This window comes from Fulmarus glacialis, unplaced genomic scaffold, assembly GCF_000690835.1.
Source record: "Fulmarus glacialis isolate BGI_N327 unplaced genomic scaffold, ASM69083v1 scaffold19964, whole genome shotgun sequence".
NCBI classification, from domain to species: Eukaryota; Metazoa; Chordata; class Aves; order Procellariiformes; family Procellariidae; genus Fulmarus; species Fulmarus glacialis.
This window is the reverse complement of record NW_009208935.1, coordinates 14,669-31,840: the sequence shown is the minus strand read 5'-3', so window position 1 is coordinate 31,840 and position 17,172 is coordinate 14,669. Positions and strand designations below refer to the sequence as shown.

The 17,172-nt window shown below is 52.9% G+C and overlaps 1 protein-coding gene across 1 annotated transcript in view; it reads right to left on the bottom strand.

Moving 5' to 3' along the window:
• GTF2IRD1 (GTF2I repeat domain containing 1) overlaps positions 1-17,172 on the bottom strand; it is a gene marked incomplete at its 3' end in the record, with an annotated part of 31,791 nt that overhangs the window by 3,051 nt on the left and 11,568 nt on the right. Inside the window, exons 7-18 of the mRNA XM_009576687.1 lie at positions 16,384-16,467; positions 15,243-15,426; positions 13,885-13,910; positions 11,217-11,337; positions 6,769-6,806; positions 5,834-5,914; positions 4,011-4,100; positions 3,388-3,447; positions 2,882-2,947; positions 1,514-1,697; positions 294-352; positions 45-110 (exon numbers count right to left, since the gene is read on the bottom strand). Of these exons, the coding sequence (XP_009574982.1) occupies positions 45-110; positions 294-352; positions 1,514-1,697; positions 2,882-2,947; positions 3,388-3,447; positions 4,011-4,100; positions 5,834-5,914; positions 6,769-6,806; positions 11,217-11,337; positions 13,885-13,910; positions 15,243-15,426; positions 16,384-16,467 (1,059 nt within the window). The remainder of the gene's footprint in view (positions 1-44; positions 111-293; positions 353-1,513; positions 1,698-2,881; positions 2,948-3,387; positions 3,448-4,010; positions 4,101-5,833; positions 5,915-6,768; positions 6,807-11,216; positions 11,338-13,884; positions 13,911-15,242; positions 15,427-16,383; positions 16,468-17,172) is intronic.

The following is a 17,172-nucleotide window of genomic DNA, read 5'->3' as shown; positions in this document are numbered from 1 at the left end:
GGGGCTCTGCCTCAAACCTCCCCCAGATGCCTCCAGGCCCTCACCTTGAAAGCCCTGTCTCTTCACAGCGTCCTCCAGCAGCGCCTCGCTCGAGTCCCTCTCGCTGGCGGCTGAGACAGGGGACATAAGAGGAATTAGGATTCGCGGTGCCGCCGAGGGGGACGCACAGGAGGGGGGTTCCAGCCAAAAAACGAGGTGGGGAGGGAAGGCAAGAGACGCGTTGTAGGAAAACGCCCTCACTCCTCTCCTACCTAGTCCTTAACGGCCCGGCTGCCGGGCGTCTCGCAGCCTACCTTTGGCTGCCGGGCTGTCCGACGCCGGCTCCTTTACGCCCTCCGCCAGCAGCTCCGGTCTGGAAAACAGCAAGAAGCAGAGGGCATGCAAGTGAGCTCCCGGCCAGCGACACTCCGCTGCTCCAGCATCCCCTAGGACAAGCCACAAACCACTAACCGTGTCTGGCTAACGCAATTTTAAAGCTCCTGCAATGCAGTGGGGGAACTTCAGAAGTAATTTTCATGCCGACAGACTCTTTAGTGAGCCGATGTGACGCTCCTCGGGATGAGATTAAGCTGGCGATGGCTGAGCAGCTTAAATCAGCGGTTACAGACTTTTAGGAGACATGGTCCTGCATGTTTCTCGGGGATGGGAGAAGCCGTGCACGGCTCCTTTCAACGTACAATTGGCCCCAAAAATTGTCACTTGGGTATCTAATGCTAAAACCGCACAGTGAGGTGAGAGCAGGGCTCGTTACGAGCTGCGCTGAAGCTGCGCTACAGAGAAAGGGGTCTGGGATGGGGAGAGGAGAACCCCCAAAACGTGGTCGGGCTGGCCTGGGAGCTGCTGGTCTGATGCCGTAAAATCTTTGCGCTCCCAACGTTTATTTTCCGTTTCAGCTTCCCGCCACGTTGGTTGCACAGCTCCCTCCTCTGCAAGGGAGGCTGAGTCAGCATTTGGGTGAGAAACCCCCCAAAACACCTAAAGACATTTTAAAATCCATTTCTGCTGGATCCATTCCCTCTTTCAGGGCAACGCTGTTGTGTTACATCGGTCGTGGCTGCTCACAGCCCCCCCAGCTCCTGTGACACCCCTTGCTCCCCAGTGCAAGGACAGCATCTTCCCTGATGCCCACAGCATCCCACTGAGGCACAGATGTGAAGATCTGGACCTTGAATGGAGCCGCTTCCCATAAGAAAACCCTCCAGGGCTCCCAGCCCCATTCCTTGCCCCACGCCTGAGCACCCTGAAGGTTAAAGGCTCTTACCCACCCTTGGGTGCTCCCTGCTGCTGTGGCCAAACCTTTGCAAAAGCAGATTAAAACCCCAAAAGACATCAAGGGAGAGATGACAACACCGCTGCCTCTTCGGGATGACTCCAACAAGCCAATAACCCTTGGTTGCTTCTAACCAAGCAAATTTATTGAAGGTGACCAAGTGATGGATGTTCCCCAGGACACCGCACAGCACCAGGAGCGCCGAGCATCCTCCCCAAGGGACGGCCGCTCCACCTGCCTTACCTTTTAATGACAAACTGGATGTTGTTGCTCGCTTGCAGGATCTTCTTCAGCTTCGCAATCCCGAAGCAGTTGGGGCGCCGCAGCAGGATGCCCTCCGGCAAGCCCACAACGAAGAGGTCCTCGGGATACATCAGGAACTTGGAGTAGGGAACTTTGACTGGCTCCGATATTCCTATGGCTTTCGCTGCATGGGGACCAAATCTCGTTAGTTTGCTGGACCTCCACGTTGGGTCAAAGCAGCAGTGACACGATATTTTGGTGCAGGGCTGGAGAGGTTTTTGGAGAGTTTGTTGTCACTCTGTGCCTGGTGGGGATGTCCCTGGTGGGGATGTCCCTGATGCTGGCAGACACAAGCCGAGGGACAGAGCCACGCAGCCGCTGGGAGCTGGCTTTTGCATTTGCTGCATTAACACAGCCTGCCTTTCAGTGGCACACGTTGAAGGGCCTTCCTATAAAGGTTGCAAGCATCTCTTCACAAGGCAATGGGACCCCACGTCCAGACCTCCAAGGACGTCTCACTGCCAGATGAGGGGACAGGGAACATGTTTGGGGGTGCCCTACCAGCCCGTGCAACCCAGCGCGGTGTGGGCTCCCTCTGCTCCACTAAATATTGCCAATAAGCAACCAAACAGCTAGTGCCAAGCAGCGCTGTTTGGCCAGAGGTGAAAAACCAGGACAAAATCCCACGAGTGTGGGCGAGGACTCCCAGTCCGTTACTAAAGCGTGGGGTACATCCAGGCCATCGCTCTGCCGGCTGTTCCAGCTGCAGCCCCAGCGCCTAACCCTGCCCGAGAGCATCCCTTCTCTTTTCCCCTGATCACCAGGGGCCCCTGGCTTTTGGGGACTGCCACGTCTCCTGGTCCTGCCAGTGGCAAAAACTTTCTGTCAGCTCTCAAAATGCACATGTGATCTCACTTGTATTTTGTCTGGGTTAAATAATCTTTCTAAAAAGGGGTGAGCAGAGCATGCCGAGTGCCAACCCCCGGCGCCGGTGTCCTGCCAGCCTTCCTGGGCCATGCCATGACCACCTCGGGTGGAAAACCCTCTCTGATATTTCAAACAAGTGATGGGGGGGAACACTTTGGTCCTTTCCTCTGTGTGAAGAAGGCTGAAGGTCACAGCAGCAATTCCTGGCCTGCAGCCAGCAAAAAGGCATCAAGCAAACCGAGGGGAAGAGCTGCAATAACAGGGCCCAGGAAGGTTTCAAATGCATTTGTAAGCCCAGCAGACAGCAAATGAACAAATTAGATTGCACCTTTACTCAGCCACTGTTTTGGAAATGGTAGGTGACGTTTCTGAGCAATTAGGAGCTCCCCACGCCAAAGGCCGGCACTCGGCATGATGAACATGTGTTAACGACCGTCTTACCATATCTTGTGTTGAACAAAATTTCAACTTGTTTCCTCAAATGACTTAAAACGTCCCCTATACCATCTGCAAAAAAAAAGAAAAAGAGAGAAATGCTGTGAGAAATCAGCTGCCTCTGGGGCAAGCAACGCGCAGCGCAGGCGAGCAGCCCCGACCTCCGGCAGAGCTGACCGCGCACTCTTCGCGCCTCCCAGATCGGTGCCGGTCCTCCGGCAGCTGCCTCCAAGCTCATCCCTGTGTGAGGAAGGGCAGCGATGCCCCTGCCACAGAGCTGTGCTAGCAGCAAGGAGGAAAAAGATAGGGAAAAAAGTAAATCCAGGCAAGAGAGGGGAGGATAGAGCCCGAGAACACGGCAGTGTCCTTCCACGCTGAGCTTTTCGGAGGCTGAATGCTTTGCTGATAAGGTAGGAAGCCCAGGAAACCCAACCCAAAATACATCTGTGTTCATTCATCCTTCCAAAAACTCGCAATGATCAAGCGATGCTCCGGGTTCATCGCACACTCACCTGATCCATCCATCTGCTTTTCCTCATGTCGCGACTCCTCGCTGGACCCCTTCTCTGTCCCTGCCGAGGAAGGGGAGGGTTAACGGTGGCCAGTGTAAGCAAAACCAGACCAGATATGAGCAGGAGGTCTCCGGGTCCCCTGCAGTCACCCAACCGCCCCCTCCCCTCATTGAGCTCTGAGCACGCAGCCCCAGCGCAGGCTTGGGACTGGCAGCATCGCGCCAGGAGCTGCATAAGCAGAACAAACCCATCACCTACATCTAAGAGGTCTGCCCGCCCTTCGGCGTGGGCTTCCTGGGAGAGGCGAGACCCAGTGCTTCGGCATGAGCGAGGGCAGCCGCAGCGCCGGCACAAATCCCCCAGGTAAATCCCAGTTGTAAGCTGGGCAGAGAAGCTGGAGTTTGCAGTGAGCTGGGGCTGGAGAGAGTCTGGGAAGGAGCGGCGGTGGCGGAAAAGCCACCAGTTTGTCTATCAGGGCTCCCTGCTGGCCTCATTGAGGCCACGACTCTGGAAGTGGGTCCCAACTCCATCACCTTGGCTTATAAACGGTGTTTACTCATTTCTCACACACACACAAACTCCCGTGCCCCCGTGCAGTCTCCTGGATGCTTCATTTCTGGTACCTGCTACCGTTTCTAGGATGTAGTTTGACTCCTCCGAGGCCATATGCGTGGGCACCGGGTCGTGCACCTCATCGGAACCAGGCGATCGGTCTGCGGACAAAACCCCACGGGCAGTTTTTGTTTCATGCCAGGGGGCACCGTCCCCAAAACACGGTTCAGAGGGTCCTGATCCATCAGCAAGGGCTGAGCGAAGGGCCCCCCGGCCCCGGGAGCCCCGCACACCACGGCCCTGCAGCAGGAGCTGCTCCGGGGGTGCATTTGCCTTCTTCCTCCTGGGACCACCCGGAGCTCATCCCTGAAACACACCCGACCTCTCAGCCCGAGGGAAAAGAGCAAAAGTTTCTTCCTAACCTCTGTGGAAGATGAAGAGCAAAAATAGTTCAAAATTATTTACTTGGCTTAATTCCATCTTGACACTCAATTTTGGCTTAAAAAGTTAATGCTACTTGACTTAGCTACTCCACTGTGGGAAAACCATTCCACTAATGCTGCCTTCCTCCACAAAATCACACCTCCTTGAGTTTCCCGTACATAATCTGTATGCGCTCTTCATTTAAACCTGTCTCCCCTAATGCTGGGCTCTCCAACGCCCTCAAAGAGCTATCCAAATTTAGCTTTAAATAAGCCTTTAGCTAGTTTAAATACTTCCATCAGGTCACTTCTTAATCATCACCTCGCAGGATAAATAATCCAAATTTCATCAATTTCTTCCTGTAGGTGAGCACCTCTTTTCTGTTAATCCTCCTCCCTGCCCTCAGCTGTACTCCCTCTGATTGAACTTGATCTTCAAATAAGGTAAGAAAAGGTGGAGTCTGGACTTGAAGTGTGATCTACCCGGCACTGGAGAAGCGGTAACACCTTCTCCTCCTCCTCGCACGCACCGCCAGCTCGCCACGTATTAGCTTTCTTCTCTTCCATGAGCTGCCAAGTTGAAAATTAAAATGTTTGATCTACCACTACACCATGTTCCTTCTGCTTCCCTGATATTAACCGTGCATTAAGTCCATTCTATGATAAACCTGGAGTGACTCCCCAGGTATCACCGTGTTAAGGGGACTGCTACAATTGGGGTGCAACAGAGATCGCACCGGCACGGCGGGGCCAGGCGTCACTGCTGTCCTCAGCATCACTCGTCCTTGGGCACGTCAGGAGTCCTGTTGCTGCCCTCATTCTGGTGAGATTATTAATTAATGTTTGTAAAGCACACTGAAAATGCAAAGTGCTAACTATCCACTCATTAAACCCTGAGGATCATCCTACCATTTGCTGTGCTGTCCAGGTCAGGTAAGTGGAAAATGACTCTCCCAGCTGCCCCTCAAGCACCCAACTGCTCGTCTCCATCACCAGCCATCGCCACCGACCTCTCCGGGTAGAAACATCAGTATCACCAATTGCAACACGTTTTCAGCACGTGCTTAATATTTAACCTGTTCTTACAAACTCTTCATAACCAGGCTGTTTTTCTAAATTAAGGACCTCATCAAAAGCATCCCGCGCTCGATACCTGGAATCCTCCAAGCCCGCGCGGGAAGGAAAGCAGCAAAACAGGCTCGCTTTCTCCAGGGAAAAGGCAACATAGAAAAGCAATGAAGGAGAGAGAGAAACAAAAGCAAGCCCTAAAATATCCTGCACTACCCCACCAATTCCCAACATGACCCTTAAAATGACCTTCAGTGAAGAAAGACCACTGCGCAGGCACAGGGGACCTTCCTTGCTGGGAGATACCCCATAAATGTCTCTTCTCAAAGCAACACGCCGAGATGCCACGCGGCAGCCCTGCCGGCGCAGGGGCTGCTGCGCCCAGCCGGTACCCCAGCACCTACCTGGCACGGTGATCTGGATGATGTCCAGCTCGTCCGGCTCAATTTTGATCTGCCTGATCCCACCCAGCTCTCCTGAGGTACCTACCGGGGAAAGGCAACGAAAGACAATCGCCAACAGGAACAAGCAATGCCACGTTTGCCCGCCGATGCGGGCAAGGAAACCACGGCCGGCGCGACTTCAGTGCCAGCTGAGCATACTGCAGCAACGAGGCTTTGGGCAAGTGGCCCAGCAACATCAAGCCTATGGCATGGAGGTACCCAAAGGATGTCCGCAGGCATGGCTACTGCAAACAGCTTGGCTGGCAAAAGCCACCGTGCCCTTGAACCGGCTGCCAGCCCTCGTTACGTGCTCGTTTCCTGGCTTTCTTCACTTAAAATGAACTGTCACCAACAAGCATTGGTGGGGATGCAGGAGGAGCCATCTCCAATGGGCACTCCCGGCGTTTTTAATGCTCCCAAACTCGTGTTTGGGACAAGCCCCTCTGCAGACCCGTGCTCTGGGAGGGCCGAGCGCAGCCACATCACACCAGGGCATGACCAGCTGAACCCTGGCAAAATTCAGCGTGGTTTGAAGCCACCCCGGGCAGGGAGCCTGCGCCGGCCTGGCCATCCCGCAGAGGCTGCCCAGGGAGGATGCTGCATGTTGCCTCAAGTTGCACCAAGGGAGGTTTAGATTGAACATTAGGAAAAATTTCTTTACTGCAAGAGTGGTCAGGCCTTGGAACAGGCTGCCCAGGGAAGTGGTGGAGTCACCATCCCTGGAGGTATTTAAAAGACGTGTAGATGAGGCGCTTAGGGACATGGTTTAGTGGGCATGGTGGGGTTGGGCTGACGGTTGGACTCGATGATCTTGTCCAAGTTACTTTGCAGGCAACTTTCTCTAGTGCCCCCACCCAATATCACTATTTTGCGAAAGAAAACGAATTATTCCTCACCTGGTTCACAGCTTTCAGAAACACTACACTTCTCGGACCTGGAAGGGAAAGGCAGACAAGAGAGGTGGTCATGGAGCAAACAAAGGGAAAGCTTAAAACCAGCGGTGTGCGTTGGACTGATCCTGGCAGGAGGGAGAAGCACCGCAGCCCCCTGCGATGCCAGGCAAGGGCTGCGGAGGGGTCCCCGGGGACACTGCACCCACGGTCCCAGCAGCAGCACAATGTCCATGGCTGCAAGGGAAAGCCATGGTCTGCGGGTTTCTCTGCAACCAAGCCCTGCTCCCAAACTCTGGCCCTACCGCTAGACACCGATAGATGTATCCGCAGCAGAGAGCTCCTGAAAGCAAGAGGGGTTTTAAGCCCGAAACCTGGTCGACTCCATCCCTTTGCGGCAGAGAGCAGTGCATAAAGCATCATTACAATGTGGTTACTCATGGAGGTAACGCAAATAGGGAGAATGGAAAAAAGTCAATTGATACGGTAAATATTTATTCTGCCCAAAGCTTTTCTCCCCTGAAAACTGGGCGCTATCCCAAACTTGCGTCTACAGTTAACTTCGCATGCTCGGGAATTTACAGAAGGTGTTCAGCATCCAAATGAGATCATTTTGCATTCTCAGGACACGGTTGCTTTCTGTCTCTCTCTTTCTTAAACAAGAACAACCACGGCGCTTTGGCAGTAAATGATCTAAGGAACGGCACTGGAAAACGCACTCCTCCAAAACGCTGGTCCTTCAGGAGGAAGGAAAACCCTTCTGAGCCAGCGCCACATCGCTGTTGGCTCAGGGGGAATGTTCAAAAGCACTTCTCGCTCGCCTAAATCCACTCAGCAGCGTCAGCAGAACAAACTACGGGCAATACGAGCACTACAGGAGTGCTCTTGAAATGTTCTTCCTAAACGTGGTATGGGTAAAAAGGATCTCTGGTCTAGAAAGTACTGTATATATTACCTAGGAGGTTGGGAAGGGTTTTCAACTCTGCCACTTCAGGTCAAAGTCAACCTTTCCCTAGGGAAATTTGGGAGGGGGGCTTCCCTGGGGAGCACGTTGCCCCCCGCGGTACCTGGCCCTTCTCCCTGGAGCATCTGGCACTGCCCTTTCCCTGGAACTGGACTCTGACCCGGGGGGACCACTGCTACGGAAATGCTCTGCTCCTACCAGGGAACAGAGGCTCCTCATCTGCAGGAAGAACAAAGTGGGATTTGAATATCCACGTATTTTTTCCTGCAGATATGTGTTATCAATGCATCAGGAGATTTTGGGAGATTTAAGCTTACCCCTGCGGCAGGTAAAGCAAGCTGTGCACCACCGCTGCAGTCCATGATTCCCTTTGCAACCAGAGGCGCACATGAACCTCGGGGTCCGTGGCCCGATTCAATATGCACACAGACAGCGTAAATTAGGAACAAAGCATATATATACACACAGCTAGGATGAATTTGAAAGCGATCCCAGGATGATCTTTAGGTTGTGCCAGACTGACACCAGTGGAAGGCGGTCACCCCAGCCCAGCCCAGCTTTGTCCACATCACAGCAACACGGGGAGGGTGATCTGAATCCAGCTGTGTACAAAGCACCCCTAAAAAAACTATTTTTCCCCCATAGGGTCTTCTAAAGCGGTTTTACCGCACCGAGCAAACCCTATCTGGCTCACAGCTGGAGTGCGGCAGGCGAGACGGGGATGGCGCAGCACCAGCGAGGGCTGTACAGGGACCACGAGCCCCCGGCTGCCCTCAGAGCTCTGCAGCGGCAAACCTCAGCTCCCACCCCACTGGCACGCTGCTGCAGACCCGCGGGGGCTGGTTTTTTACCTATTGCTTTGCAGAAACCAGCTCAACATCCATACTATCCCGTCCTTCCTCCTCCTTGTTTCCAGTCACACCAATTTAACTGCACAGTGGGATCTTCTGTGGCAAAAATTAGAAGTGTCCTAATTGCAAATGTTAACAAATGAATGGGAAAACGAGAAGCCTCAGGCCAGGTTTCAGCCCCGCAGCATGCTTAGGGGCCAGCGGTATTTGAAGCATCACCATTTCCCCTGGCATCCTGCATGCAACAGATGCTCTGCCGCTCCCCAAGTCTAAACACCTCCAGACATGGAGCAATTCAGCAAGGTGCGGAGAGCAATCGAGAGCTGGCTGAGAAATGGTTTTGTGGCTAAGCCCTAGCTGGGGATCCTGGAGATTCAAGTTTAATTCCCTGTAACACCGGTGAAGCACCTCAGGCCTGGATCCAGCCCAGCTAAGTTCCCACTGCAGACGTCTCTTGCCAAGGCTCTCAGCTGGAGTCCCTTCATCAGGGGGTGAAACAGGCACTCGTGGGGCGTGATTCCTCCAACGCGTTTTAAACGGTTGGAAAGGGCTGACTCACCCGGCGCACTGAGCTCGCTGCTGATGAAAGGTGCTGGAGCGACTCAGCCAGCCCTGCTCCGGCACGGACGCCCGAAGGCAGCCACCGCCAGCCTCCCTGCGGCAGAGCGGGTGAGCGGCCCTGCTGCCACGGCCCTGCTTCACCAGCACAGCATCTGGGATTGCTGTCCTTTGGGGGAGACACCTGCACGCTGAGCATTGACCGTTTCAACCCATGTGCAATATCAATGCACAGAGCAAACCAGTATCACCCACAGAGACCCACTCCAGGCAAGCCAACCCAACCACCCGTTCACCTTACCCCCCTTCCCATGCCCACGGTTGACTCTGCCTTGCATCAGAGCTCCAGCGTGGCATGGCTTATGTCGCACTCGCAGCCAACGGTACAAGGAAGTGGGGCCAGCCTCTGCAAAGTGCAGGAAACGTCACTGTGGCATAGCATGGGGCACGAGTGACACCCATGGGTGCTCCCAGCACCTTGTCCCTGGCAGAGGAGAGGATGAGAAGAATGTGGCTTGTTCCACTTAGTAAAACGAAGCCTGGGAGGGGACACGATGGTGTCCCACAGCAGTGGGGCAGCAAGCTTGTGCAAGAGCCATCCCAACGCCATGGGGTAAAACCACCCCCAAACCCTCCTTTGAAGCTGGAGATACCCAGAGGGCTGGGTGACGAATGCCAGCCCTGCAGACTGGGCAGCTCGAGAGGTTTCTGCCCTCCGAAGTTGCGAGATTTCAGTGCTTGGTGCACTGCCGGGCTCGCTCGCTGCCTGCTCTAACACTGCCGACATGGCAGGTTCCCCTGCCCAGGGGGAGCACGGCTTTAGAGGCACACGGCAGCCCCATTCAAACCTGAAAAAGCCCTGGGGAGAACCAGGAGACTCCAACCTGTTGCAGGTTCATGCCAACAAAGAGTCAAGGAGGGAGGGGAACCCAACATATGCGATGGAGGAGACGGGGACAAGTTACCTCATCTCCCCATCCCGGCCTGCAGAAGTTACCGACCCCATAGCAGGGTCCGCAGCCCCGGCGGGTGGGGGTGTCGGCGCTGGGCGGCGAGACTTGGAGCCGGAGAGGCTGAGGAGCACTCGCTCCTACACCCCTGCTCCCGAGCCTCCCTGCAGCCAGCGGCCTCCAGCACGGATGTGCGGACAGACAGCCCAGCAAAGCTCATTTTGCTGCTTGCAAACCCATCCATGACCGAGCTGGCCGTGCGGGAGCAAAGCTGGAAAAAGGCTCCTTTCCTTGAGGCACAGCCTTGCCTGCGAGCATCAGTTATACTGCTATGAACTGCTGTCCCGCTTCTCTTATTTAAAGTGATTTTAAGGGTAAATGTTGGGGCTAAATATTACCTTGCTTCTGACCAGCTGAAGCAAAAATGCAGGAAACTGGGGCTACACAGAGAAAAATACCTTCTGGATCTCCCAGCACGGGTTGGAAAGCAATGCTATATGCTCTATAGGCGCTGCCAGCACATTACAGACCCATCTAGCTCGTGGCATGGTTGTACCAGAAGCATGTACTCTCGTAAAAAGCCTCTGCTGAACTCTATAACCCCACCTTTATTAAAACATCCGTTAATCCGCTGTTAGTCTCCCTGTGAGCTTTATAAACAAGTAACGCTTAATTAGCAGGATGTTGTGTTACGGTGCTGGCTGAGGATGAATCCTTAGGCCATGCTTTAATACCGGAGATTGCTCCTGCAGATAATCCCAGCCTGCCCAGGCACGGCCCCGATTTCATCAGTTTTGTACAAAATCAATGATTCCAAACTTTGCTATTTTAACTCGCAAAAGGATGGGGGTGCCCGGTCTCCTCCTGTGCCGGCTAGCTGTACCATCACAGTGGCTTTTTAGGGAGGCAGGAAAGCAACACCCTTGCAGCCACTCGCCTTCCCACCACGTTACCTACAGCATCTCCCCAGTGCTGCAGAATTGCACCCGTCGCACCCTCCCGTGCCCGTCCTTCCCAGCCAGCGTGTGAGCCGGCAGCACAGCAATAATCCGCTGTGCACATTAACACCCCCAAAATAACTCTCCGAGGGCCATCACTTTGCGGTGGCCGGGGGACAGGAGTGCCACTTACCTGCTGTTGGCCTGAGAGGTCCCCGCCAGGTCCAGCACGGCCCCGCGGTGCGGCTCGGGGGAGATCTCCCCGGGGGGGCTGGAGGGCTCCAGCTTGGTTGGATCTTTGGTAAATTTGCTTCCTGGTGCCAGGTGCACAGGGCAGGTTTGGAAGGAAAAGCAAAACCAGAATTAGCAACCAGAGAGGCCAACGATGATGCAGCTTTTCCACCTCCATTTCTTCCCCCTCTAGTCCCAGAGCTGAGGTCAGGGTGGGGGACAGGTTTTCAAGAGTCACCCGCTTGCAAAGAGAAGGGTGCAGATTTAATTGGGTTTACACATTAAAATAATAGCAAGACGCTTGCTTAAACCTCTGTATATCTAAGTGTGTGCTGGGAAGCCCTGCCGGGGATGGAGCATCTCTGGAAAGGGCTGGCTGCCGGGACAGGGTGCGGAGAGGTGGGGACCAGGCTCAGGAAATCCAGGGATGGGCAGGGCCACGGACCAGTGCTGCAGGAGCAAGCCCCAAAGCAAGAAGACCTCTGTCCCAAGGGAGGGGACGTGCTGCGCTGGACGGGAGCTCAGCAAAGCCCAGAGCAACGGTGCCATGGGGAGCCCCATCCCGCAGCTCCGAGCCCTGCAAGCAGCAGGAGAAATCTCTGCTGCAACAAAGCAGAGGGGGACAAAAGCATTTTGTCACCATGAAAAACCTCCTCTCTCCCTTCACTGTTCCTCAGCAACCTGAAAGGAGCTGAAATGAAGCCTCAGCAATGACCTTGGAGATGAAAAGAGTGATCTGAAGGCAAGGTAGGAAATGAAAATCGGGCGGGGAAGGTGAGCAAAGAGTTGAAGGATTAGTGCTGGGAGAAGGAGGGAATGAAATTACGCCGTGAGGCTGCAGAAACCACGTAGGTGTCTTGCTAAATAGCTGCTGCCAAAGGCCATTTGCTGGTCTCAAAGTGCCATCGCGACATCCCCACCCTTCCAAAACACATCCCATCCGTGGGAACATGAAGCCTTTTTCCTTTCAGCTCCAGCCTGCAAGGAAGGGCAGGGCTCTGGCAATGGGACCAGCAGCCATATAGAGCCTTAAAGACACTATTTATCTACCGACAGTCCAAAAGGCTCCTTTTAATTTGTGCTTTCTATGGACCAAATCTTGTTCTTGCAGCAGCAAAGCCTGCCTGAAGCTGCTACCCAGGGGAGTAGCAAAAATAGGTTTCCTAGCAGTGGTGGGTATTTTAATTAAAGGGTGAGCAAAACTGTACGGGGAAGCTTTGGGATACTTTACAGTCGGCAACTTAAAATACAGCTCCACTCAGAAAATAGTGTCTTTGCAAAAATGGCACCTCCTGACTCAGCAGAAGCTTTTTTTTTTTTTGCACAGTCAGATGTGCTGATGCGAATCACAAAAAGCCAGGTTTAACGTGTTTTGCTTCTGGTAGCCCTGCAGGGACCAGGCAGGGGAGGGGGAACTGTCATCCACCCCAGTCCTGCTGGGTTTGCTTCCTCATCTCCTAATTTCCACTTCTACCTCCCTGCCACGTAACCCCCGAGCTCGTAGCACGGTGCTTTCCATCAGCAGCTCTTGAGCTGATGTACAGACACATGCGATGCCTCCCCCTCTGGATACCGCGCAACCATGATGGATTTGCAAGGAAAATCCAAGCACCCCAAGACACAGTTCAGTGCTCCAACCCTTGGGGGTAGGTTAGAGCTTAAAAAATTCCTTTCTTGAGAAAAAAAGTCATTAATGGGGCTGGAGACAAAGAAACCCCCCCTCTGCTGGAGGTCCCACCCCTCTGCTGGGTGGCTCCGGCGTCATTGTCCCCAGGGAGCACCGTTGGGGCTGGGGCTGTCGCGGGGCCACAGGGGTTAATTTGGCCAGCGGAGATGTCAGAGAAGAAGGTGGTGTCGGGAAAGCCGCCAGCGTGCGGGGTTGGCAGCTTGGGGAAAAAAAACCAACCACCCCAAAACACGTCTTTACTTGCGAGCCAAGCCCAGGTGATCCGGGAGCGGGGCTGGGCGGTGATAAATTCGGGTGCAGTGCCGTATTTCAGGTGGGTATCAGGGCAGTGGGACAGGGGCAGCTGCTGGAGTGAGGGTCGGGTCGAACCGCACCAGTCCCTGTCTCCTTTTATCTACCAAGAAGCACTTAGCCTAGCTTTTCCAGCTCAAAGCAAAAGGAGTAAAAACACAAGGTGAAGAAAGCCAAAGAAACCCCCTCTCAGGGTTTTGTCACTGAAAAAAATGGATTTTTGTTGTTTTTCTTTTAAAAACACTCAGTGGCTGGCTGATGCTAGCACTTCGCAGCCAAAACCAGAGAATAATTTACCAGTGAGGAACCCGGCAGTGATTTTTCTTCCTCCTGAAAGCACAAAAACATGCCGTGTGCTGCCTGTAGCTGCAGCTCAGCCCGGCGCAGGGAGCCAGCCCAGCCTCACGCACTGGGGATTTCTCACTTAAAGCTTCAAAACACTATTTAAGGGGCACACAGTGCTTGCACTGATCCCAGGCGAAGGCAATCTTAGCACGCCCAGGTGTAGGGCACAGACAAGGCTTCTCTTCATCGAGCGTGATTGCACGTGTCCTGCAATTTTCCTGCTTACAGGTGATATTATTTCAACTCTGCCTCTCTAGATAATCTTCCAATTTGGGGGGCAATAAATCAAAGGACATGGAGAACATACCTGTAAAAATTCTCTCGTCAAACATCCTAGGAGGAAAGGAAAAAAAAAAAGGGATTAGAAATAGGTGCTTCTAATGACTGAATTTTAGGTTTTATTAAAGAACAGCATTAAACCAAGTCAAAATAGTAATTTTATTCATTCCCTAAAAATGAGAATGATTTTTTCAGCTAAAAAAACAAAACACCAACCTTTTAGCCTGTTGTGCAACCAAGCAATCTTACAGCATATGCTTTTTAACTAAAGCACCTTTAAATCTGCTTATAAGTCATTCTCTTCATTTAATTAACTTATTAAATGAGGCTGCTACAGGCTGGGTTTACCAAAAGAGACAATGGGATAGAAGTAGCTGTTGCTGGAGCTTCACTTCACGACATAGACCATCGACCAGATGCCACCAGTATAGACCTGCAGAATTTACACTCTCCCGCTTTGGCACGCGTACCCTTGGGGATGTCACCTTTCTCTCAAATATTGTATTCTGGAGCCACCCACAACTTCTATGCAAAGGTACTCCTGGGAGCAAAGCATGTTCAAGGGCACGTCCTGGGGCCTGATCCAGCCCAGCACAGCCCAAGCGGTGCAGGACAAAGTGGCTCCTCCACCAGCCGACATCTGGAAAGCTAATTCCTTTTAGGATGCCCGAGTCCTGTTGAAGTCGGTGATTTTAGCCCCCTTGGAAGCCTTAACTGGGCATTTTCTGCGCCGTAGTTTCACACCTCTAGCAGGGGAACAACACAAGTGCTGCACAGGAAGGGACTGAATAAATAAATATATTATAAAGCAGATTTTCCTGATGGAGAAGCAAAGAGGGGTTGCACAGCACAGAGATAACCGGGAAAGCGTCCACTCCTCCTACTCCAGTGCAATCACAGACACCAAGACACAACGCCCTGCCCGTAGGCGACACATCCTCATCATCGTATATACAGGACATCCATAAGCAATCACCGCAAAACAAGGTGGAGGGGAATCCCCGCGCAGCGTGAATATGGATATTCCTCCTCCCACCTGGAGGCTCCGCTCCCATCCGCCAAATGCCATTGGAGAGAGTTGTGCCGCGATCGGAGGGTCCCGTTTTAGGGTGCCACTGGCAGTGTTTGCACGGACTTACAACAGGGTGGAGGGGCTCAGGGGTGGCCATGCCACGGCCAGCCCTGTCACATCCTCACAAAAAGGGAGAGAGAGATGGAAACCGGAGGTTTGGGGGGGAAAAAAGAGCTGTTTAGCTCTTTGCCATAAAAAAGGGTAAAATGAGTTTTGGGTGTCAAAACAAACCCTGTGAGCATGGAGGGAACAGAACTTAAATCCCCGAGCCCCCTCGAGCCCGTGCACTCTCCCTTGCCCTCCTCGCCACTCACCTTTTGATGACAAAATGGATGTTGTGCCTCTCCTCCAGTATCCGCTTGAGTTTGGGGACGCCATAGGTGCAAGGTCTTTTGAAGGGTATTTTGTCCGGGATGCCGATGATTTCCACCGCCTCGGGGTCACAGGCAATTTTCCGGTACGGGACGGGGACCATGTGGTCTAACCCCAAGGCTTCAGCTGAAAGGTGAACACATGGTTTTCACTTAAACACATGCTTTTCCTTTTACAGATGATAAAATGAAGGTGTAAAGGCTTGAACTCAAGGCAGAAGTGCCTCCTGCCCTCTTCTCCTTCGCTCATTCCAGAAGGCAAGCCCCGGGAGCAGCTCGCCGCTGGGACACGGGACGACAGAGAGACAGCGCAGCAGCAAACACAGCTGATGGCATCCTCCAAAACCCCCAAACGCACCCGGCGTTGCTCAAACAAGGGATGAGCTGGCCCATGTACCGTCCCCAACCTCCCCATGATGGCAGCAGGTTGCCGAGCCGTATAACTCACAAGTTGGATAGCACATATACAGGTTATAAGTTACAGAGTTCATCTATAGCCCATATATAACTCACAAGTGACATAGCACAGAGCCCATACATATCTATAGCCCATCTATAACTCATGAGTTACACATGCTGATGAGGACGGTATAAGCGACAACCTCCAGCCCATCAGCCCATTCCCAAGCAATTTCCTGAGCTTACAGCTGCCCAAACGCCCAGGAACTAACCCGAAATCACTGCCTGGGGCAAGGGGAGCACCAAAGATGCCCGTAAGCTGTGCAGGTGGAAAAAAAGCAGCTGCAATAACAACAATCTTCTTTTTCCTTGCCATATTAATTTAAACCGGCCATATGCCTCTGCCTGGGCACTCTGACCTGGCGTGCCACGCTTCAAACCGGGGCTGTTTTACAGCCCAGTTATAAATTCCTCGATGGTGGGGGGGGCTTCAAATGGAAATATTGACATAACCTTCAGCAGACACCCAGAGACCGGGAGCTGCTGGGCTAAATGTGTTAGGAAGAGAAGGGAGCTCTAGCATATGGCTTCTGCTGCTGTGTTAGGGAACAAAAATGATTGCTATATAATGATATGCAAACCACAAGCACTGCAGATGCATAATGGGATATTAACTCCTACTCACCATATCTGCTGTTAAACAGAATTTGCACGCACTCCCTAAGGGTGTTGATATCTTCAGTTTCTTTTATAAAACTGTCCCACTTATCTATCAAAACAAAATATAAGAAATAAGGAACTTCCATATGGTTCGTACAGAGCAGATGCACTTTTCTCGCGCGAAGCGCTGGGAAGCAGGAACAAGACTTTGCTTCTTTAAAAATAATGATTTCTCTCTTCCTGAGCGGATTCTGCCAGGCTGGCAGATAAGGTCTGGGCTTCCCCAGCCCCAGCCCCAGCCCCAAGCAACCTCCTCTGTAGCCGTGCATGTGCAAAGCAGATTCCTAAGAAATGACCCCATAAAACTTCTCAACCCTGAAATGAAAGACCCTCTGGGACAGAGCAAACTCAACCTGAAACGAACCTTTGAAAGGCACAGCCATTTCACAGAGGAGCTTTTTCATCTCCTCTTTTCCAAATTTCCCACCCATATTTTTTTCTTTTTCTTAACAAACGCAGGCAAGGGTTTTGATGTAAACATGTCAGCATTTTTAGGTTGCATTTCCCTTGGGTGGGGTGGAGGTGGGGAAATGGCAAAGTCTCCTCCCCATTGCTGATCCCCCCGGGCGCTGCTGCAGAATCACACCGGGGTTAGTGGGTTTCAGTTATTTTGAAATAGCGCCAAGCTTTCGGCAGGTATTTGCTGTTTGCAGCTTGGGCAAACGGCCTCACGCAAAGCCGTGCCTCGGTTCCCCATGCACAAAGCGGGGATGGGGTTTCCCAGCCGGCCGGCAGTGCTCGAGGACCGAGCGTC